This window comes from Siphateles boraxobius, unplaced genomic scaffold (assembly GCF_051911475.1).
Source record: "Siphateles boraxobius isolate OS27281-9 unplaced genomic scaffold, OSU_SipBor_1 30, whole genome shotgun sequence".
Classification (NCBI taxonomy): domain Eukaryota; kingdom Metazoa; phylum Chordata; class Actinopteri; order Cypriniformes; family Leuciscidae; genus Siphateles; species Siphateles boraxobius.
In genome coordinates, this window is record NW_027508920.1 from 18059044 (window position 1) to 18066731 (window position 7688).

The 7688-nt window shown below is 36.1% G+C and overlaps 1 protein-coding gene across 1 annotated transcript; it reads left to right on the top strand.

Moving 5' to 3' along the window:
* The first annotated feature begins 2118 nt into the window (after nucleotides 1-2118).
* Nucleotides 2119-5527, top strand: LOC143757464 (uncharacterized). Its single transcript, XM_077248537.1, has 2 exons — nucleotides 2119-2460; nucleotides 3420-5527. The coding sequence occupies exons 1-2, from the start codon at nucleotides 2376-2378 to the stop codon at nucleotides 4886-4888; spliced, it is 1554 nt and encodes a 517-aa protein (XP_077104652.1). The 5' UTR covers nucleotides 2119-2375; the 3' UTR covers nucleotides 4889-5527.
* The last annotated feature ends 2161 nt before the right edge of the window (nucleotides 5528-7688 follow it).

A 7688-nucleotide genomic window follows, 5' to 3' on the forward strand; every position in this document is an offset into this window, starting at 1 on the left:
CTGGAGAGCGATCTTCACCATGTGTTCGGAAAGGAAAGAGTTTCATTTGTATAGGCAAACTTACGCGTGACACAAATGTTAATATTGAAAATAAATCTTTCACATGCTCTCAGTGTCGGAAGATTTTTAAAGATAAAGAAGCCTTTAATGCGCACATGAGAATTCATTAGTTTCCCATGTGACGAATATCTTTACTGGCACATGAAAGTTCACACTGGAGAAAAGCCTTTCACCTGCTCTCAGTGTGGAAGTTGTTTCGTAGTGGAAAGAAGCCTTAAGAATCACATGAGAACTCACATTGAAGAGAAGCCTTTCACCTCTTCTCAGTGTGGAAAGAGTTTTATACATAAAGAAATCTTTAATGTGCACGTGAGAAATCATAATGGAGAAAAGCCTTTTGTATGCCTTCAGTGTGGAAAGAGTTTGAACAAGTACTTACTTTGCGACCCCTAAAGAAAAGTATGGTGTGTATATACTATGAATGTTTGTAGTATGAAAGTAATCCGGTCGTACTACATTCGCCATGTTGTCATTATCATGTGACCCACCTGCGTCAGTTACGTTGCTTCACTGTCAATCACAAATCCTCTCCTGTTGCCTCATGGGATTGTAAAGTGTCCATCGTATGCATACTTCAGAATTTCAGTGGAAGTAGTATGGCATCCAGGTAGTTTATGCCTACTAGTGCTGAATTCAGATGTACTTCTCCTGTCACACGCCTTCTGTATAGTAAAGAAGTACGCAATTTCGGATAGAACTTGACGCATGTATTTTAAAGTTTTTTTTTTTTTTTTTTATTTTTTTTTCGTAGACCTCTATTATTATGCATCTCTCACAAATCAGTTAGCTTAGTAAAAAGGTGTGTTGATAGATTAGAGCACAGTCTGGTAATGTACATTTTCATGGTCAGTCAACTAAACCAGCAAATTCTGATTTAGGGTGTTCAAAATTTCTAATTCGGTTCCCTTTTGGATCTTTTGGTCCTGACCAAAAAAGAAAATGATACATGTAGTCCTGGTTCGCTTACCGTTCACACTGTCCTTTTTAACACCAAACTTAAAGATACAAAACTCTTCTTTTTTTTTTTTTTTTTACTTTTATGATGTATATTTTGCGACTGAACTTGTCAAACATCCAAAATCCAAAAAGTTTGCTGGGCTAAATGAGCTCGCTGTATGTGTGCATGTTGATGGTATATGATGGAGCTGACAACTCATGAAAAGCTTATAAAATTTGTAAATTAGTCAAAACAGTGGAAGAAATCCCCACGAAGATCTGCTGCGAGGAGACGTGGTTTTGATACCTGTTCTGAACTATGATGGGTACATCGTGACTATGACAAGAAAAAAACAGGTATGCTTGAGCATTCTGTCCTGTTTAGGGTCACAACTTGTGATATCATGTCCTGTTTTTTAGTTTGTTTACGTGTCATTGGTCCATATTACATTTATATTTTAGTTGAATCGCACCAGAGTTAGTCTGAAAGTGGACTGAGGGTGTGCTCACACTTGGCATGTTTGGTTTGATTAGTTTAAAAAAATGATGGCATGAAGCTTTTTTACATGCACACTAATTCAAATAAACCACACTAACAGAGCAATCACAGCAGAGTTCGTTTTAACTAAACTTGCCAAGTGAACGGACCCTAATTTCTGACTGGGTCCTGTATTTGTTAGTAAATGTAAGCGTATGTAAAGTATATACATACAGGTTATTATATAGCCTATACAAATCAATTTCATTATAAAGAGGCGAAAACAAAAGATAAAAATAACAGGACAAAAAACAAACTCATTTATACCTAATTTATATTTATACCTTTCACATATTGTATATTAGTATAATAAAAATATTTAAGAAGAAGGTGTTTCAAATAAGGGGGAAGATTATAGGGGATAGGAGTTTTATGTTTGGGGTGTAGCCTACAGTTAAAATGTATCAAAAATAAATAAATACATCAACATATTCCAATTATCTATCTGATATGCTACTATATTAACAGATTGTTTCTTTGATCCTAAAGGACTGGGAAATATTAGTGTTGAAAAGAGCGTGCTGTCAAGCCACGCCTCCATAATATGACGTATCCTCAACGTTGTCGTGACGTCGTTAAAAATGGCGGCATTGAATGATAAACATTCAAGCCGGAGATATCAAGTAGGAATGTCCAGTTTCTGACTTTGAATGAAACTCATCTTTATTCCATATTCTAAAGTACGTACATTATTTTAACTACGTAACATTTACTTTTAGTCCGTATATAAGTATTCAGGCGAATGAACGTCACCACCAGTGTTCTTATTCTGAATGTAAAGACACACTTCGAAGCAAGCAGGAACAAACAAAAGCTGAAATCTGTGACAAACTGTTGAAAGATGGCTTTTATTAAGAAGGAGAGTGAAGGCACAAGTTATCCAGATGCAAGCATAATGACAAATGAAGATTCAAAGGATAAAAGAGGTTTGTGAACATTCTTGATTCTTCACTAATGATTACTGATAATTATGAATATTAAGTTAACACATTTTCAGAGAACTTGTCTATCATATGGGCTTGTGACAAAGTGCTCGCGTGCAGTTAATTAATTAAGCCTATATTTGCCATATAATAGAGTGTAAAATATGTGTATCTTACAATAGCTTGAGTTACAGGGTAAACGATTGAGTAATAGTATTGTATTATTTACTTGGGGTGCTGAAGAAACGCTGTTTCAAACCACGTGAACACGTTTAAAACCATGTTTACGTTACTTCTTGGGTGTAACCATATTAAGAATTTTTTTTTTTTTTTTTCAGAAAATCATGTGGTGATGGTTATGCACAAAATATAGGGCACAGTCTAATATTAGGTTTTTGGAAATGAAAGTTGTTTTTTAATACTTGCTTAAACATTTATTCAATAGATTATGCCAAAGCAGTGATACATTAAATGTAAGACCGGCCAATATTAATCGGGTGGTATAAGACCTATGATGATGTGTATAATGTTAATAACATATTTTTTTGTTTGATTATAGTTTATCAAACAAATCTGGGTGTGTAATGAAAAGGATACGTGCCAAGTTCTTGTGTTCGTATTGTTTGGAAAAACTATTATTTGAAAAATGTCATTTGGTGTAACCATTAAGCAGAAAATAATAACATGTTATTTGCACCTTGAATACAAAAAAATCTTAATATTGTCATTGACTCATTTATTGGCATTCACTCAATGTACCTCAGCCAGTTTACCAGATTTTGGAGGATGTAAATTTAAAGAAATTAATAGAAAAAAGACTGACGCATTTAAAATGCCCAATTAACATGAGCTTTATGATTGTAATAATGGTAGTATATAAAACAGATACCAGGCGTAATTATTTAATTTTTTCCATATTTCACCGTGCTTAAATGATATTTACAAGTTTATATTTATTTTAGATCTAATGGAACTCAGAGGGGAACGTCAAGACCTGAATGAAGTGGAGGAGAAGCATCAGTATCAGAAACATCATCATTTCGCAAGTGGAGAAAATGATGTGAGCTGCTCGGAAACCGAACCGAATTCCTCACAAACATTAACAGAAGCCAACAAATCTTTCGTTTGCCCTCAGTGTGGAAAGAGATTAACTACTAAAGGAAACCTGAAGGCACACATGAGAATTCATACGGGAGGAAATCCTTTCAACTGCACCCAGTGTGAGAAGAGTTTCCCATTTATAGGAAGACTTAATATGCACATGAGAAGTCACACTGGAGAAAAGCCGTTCACCTGCCCCCAGTGTGGAAAAAGTTACCAGTGTAAAACATACCTTAATCGGCACATGAGGATTCACAATGCAGAGAACCCTTTCTCCTGTTTGCAGTGTGGAAAGAGTTTTACTGCAAGGCAACACTTTAAACGGCACATGAGAATTCACAATGGAGAAAAGCCTTTCACCTGTTCTCATTGTAGGAAGAGTTTCCCATGTGAACAATATCTGAAAAGGCACATGAAAGTTCACGCTGGAGAAAAGCCGTTCACCTGCTCCCTGTGTGGACAAAGTTTCACAGTGAAAGGAAGCCTTAAGTATCACATGTCAATCCACACTGGAGAGAAACCATTCACATGCCCTCAGTGTGGAAAGAGTTTTTCACGTAGAGAAGCCTTTAAAACACACTTGAGAATTCATACTGGAGAAAAGCCGTTCAAATGCTGTCACTGCGACGAGAGTTTCACGCATAAAGGAAGACTGCAGACGCACATGAGAATCCACACTGGAAAAAAGCCTTTCACGTGCCTCCAGTGCGGGAAAGGTTTCACACGTAGAGGAACTTTTACTGCGCACATGAGAATTCACACGGGAGAGAAGCCTTTCACATGTGAACAGTGTGGAGAGAGTTTCACACGTAAAGTAAGACTCAATACTCACATCAGAATCCACGCTGGAGAAAGACCTTCCTCATGCCAGCAGAGTGAGAAGAGTTTCACACGGGCAAGAGGACTAGAAAATCACTCTGTCTTGAATTGTGATCAGAGTGGCATGTATTTCACCTCAGCATCAGCCCTACAAACACACAGTGAGATTCACGAGAACAAGCCGGACTCGTGTTCACTTTGGGTAACCCATCCGAAAGCACATATTGGTGTGTGTGCTCATGACTGCTTGGAATGCGGGAAGGGCTTTTCTAGTACCAGTGACTTAGAAAAGCACCAGAGAATCCATACTGGAGAAAGACCTTTCAAGTGCTCATATTGTGAAAAGTGTTTCACACAGGCAGGAACCCTGACAACACATGAGAGCCGGCATACTGGAGAGAAGCAATTCCACTGCACATCATGTGGCAAGAGTTTCAATCGGTTATATACTCTAAATATTCATGAAAGAATGCATTGTTCCGATTGTCGCAGTGAAAAAAATTGCATGTAGTTTGCGAGTACGTGAATGGCATGTTTTTGATATCACGTTTAGAAAAACCTGACGATTTCTCCACCAAAAAATTCCATCTGCGTTTGTGTGAAGGTAAACACATTTTATATATTAATTACAGAAATATCTTAATAGTTTTTGGGGAGGCACCCCACATGATATTTGACAACGTGAACTATAAAAAGGTCAAATGATCTGATATTTTTGGAGACGTATTGACCTTGACACCAGGGTGTGATTTGCTGAGGGGGATCGCCTGCCCCCCCACCCCCGGTCTAAATTATCCCCTCGGCTGAATTATCTTTATCGCCGTTGGGGATCTAATTTATTCCCCCTCAACAGTGATCAATAGACGAATATTTGAATGCTATCAATCCTGATCTGAATGACGTGATGCAACGTGAATCATAATCACACAGTGTTCGTTCATTGGTCAGATTGAGCCTGGTTTCTCCCAAGGTTTTTTCTCCCAAGTTTGGGTTCCTTGCCTCCGGCTTGATTCGTGGTTGATACTTAAAGAATTAGTTCACTTCAAAATGAAAATTCTGTCATCATTTACTCACCCTCAAGTTGTATCAAACCTGTATGAATTTCTCTCTTCTGCTGAACACAAAGGAAGATATTTTGAAGAATGTCGATAACCAAACAGTTGATGGGCTCCATTGACTTTTTAGTATTTGTTTTTTTTTCTTCTATGAAAGTCAGTGGGGTCCATCAACTGTTTGGTTACCGACATTCTTCAAAATATCTTCCTTTGTGTTCAGCAGAAGAGAGAAATTCATACAGGTTTAATACAACTTTCATTTTCAAGTGAACTATTTCTTTAATATTCAACAATATTATTAATCTAACTGTACTGACGCTGTTGTATGAGAACTAGACGAGGAGATCATTTTTTGCAGAACTTCTTTATAGATGAAATGAACTAATTTCATAATTTATGGTCTTTATGACGGAACTTCAGCTGAACAACAGCCAAAATTCATAATTTTTTCAACACTGTAAAGCTGCTTTGAAACAATCTGTATTGTGTAAAGAGCTATATAAATAAATAAAAATATATCAAATATATATATATATAAAATATGATATATTTTTATTTATTTATACATATAATTAAAATGCTTCAACACGCATGTTAACAATAAAACCAGGCAACAATAAAACCAGAAATGGATTTTAACTCTCGGCGCTCCCGCTCGTGTGATGAGAGATGACACCGCGCATTCATCGTATTTTACAGGACCCTCGCAAAAAAAAATCCTAGAAATATTACAACTGAGAATGAGACTACAGGAGCCACTGTTTTAGGATGGATGTGAATTCACATGCTGACTCAAGCAATGTCAGGCATATAGTTTATTTTCTCTTTGTGTTGAATAGCACGTTGTGCTATTGCGTTTGGTGATTATTTTGTATGAAATATTGAAGTTTATGCCGAGTGGGGCTACGCATAGTTCTAAAACCCGGGTTTTATGCTGGCATGTTAAATTATCATTCGTCGAACGTGCTGGGATTAATTTTTTTTTTTAAATTGTTACTTTTTTTTATAGACCTTATGTAGCCATGCCCCTTTTCAGAGCTTGTTGTCTTTTGACTTCCGGTCTGTATTTTCACAGCGATCTTGCGTAGTTATGAATGAACGGCTCGTTTAAAAATATTCCAAGGTCCATTTGTTAAGACATATGCTTATGATAAACATTACAATGCTCATGATAACTTTCGTTAACTCTACAATAAGTAAATCAACTTCACCAGCTAATTACTCCTGGACAGAGATGCCATAGAAATATACAGAGCGACCGCAAAAACGGAAGTTCAAAGACATTATTCTTAAGATGGCGGCGCCCTCGTTTCTCTCGTGCATAAGGTCTATAACAGCAGAAAGAACTTAAAATACTCTGTCATTTGTGGTCATACAGATAAGAATAAGACATAATTTGAAACTGTAAATCTTCTTTTATTTGTATACACTAAAAATAATAACAAAATGTTGTTCTTTTGTAAAATAAATAAAACAAAAATGTGCTTTCTGCCGTCTCTGTCTCTTTTCCGGAGCGCGTCACAAAAATGAACCGAAACTTGGCGTAGGCCTATACGTGCCTCAGCCACGCTAAGAATTGTAGGCCTATCTATAAAAAGATTGAAATGTGTAATTTAAATGAACCAATTCAAGTCGCAAACAAAAATTCTCTGATTATGTAATCCGTATGAAACCAACGAGTGGTACAGAGGCATCCGCGCTGCTTTTTTCACAAATCGTACCCTGCATTACACATGATATCATTTCCTGTTTTATTGTTCTGCACCTTGTGAATTTTATGTAGCACCTTCAAATGTTTTTTTCTAATAGCCTATTAATATTTTAACACAACAGCCCCCCCAAAAAAATCACAAATAAAAGATTGTGCCAAACTAATTTTCTTAAAAAATAAATAAAAAAATCTCATTCTTTTAATGAGGCTTGTCTCCTCATAATGATTTTAGGGCAGTTGTTCCAACCAGCATTTTTGACCTTAAACACATTGAATGTCTGATGAGCAGAATCTGCTATTTAAAAGGTGTAACCAAAACGTTGTGAGTCACAAAATAAAAAAAGTTAATTTTCCTTAAGATGAAATCTTTCTTTTCTCAATGTCAGAAGATTGATGTCATGCAAAGATGTTTTTTTTTTAACTATCTTAACCTTGAATGTTTTTAGAAAAGATCTGAAATATTTTGTTACCTTGTCCTTTTTACCAAGTGTTCATGTCAGGTTATTTTTGTCTACATTTTTTTCAGTATTTTTGCTCACAATGTT

What these genes read in the sequence shown, in the direction of transcription:
- LOC143757464 (XM_077248537.1), top strand. Translation starts at nt 2,376, where the DNA reads ATGGCTTTTATTAAGAAGGAGAGTGAAGGCACAAGTTATCCAGATGCA. An exon ending in AGATTCAAAGGATAAAAGAG is followed by an intron (nt 2,461 to 3,419) that starts GTTTGTGAACAT and finishes TATTTATTTTAG; the next exon opens with ATCTAATGGAACTCAGAGGG.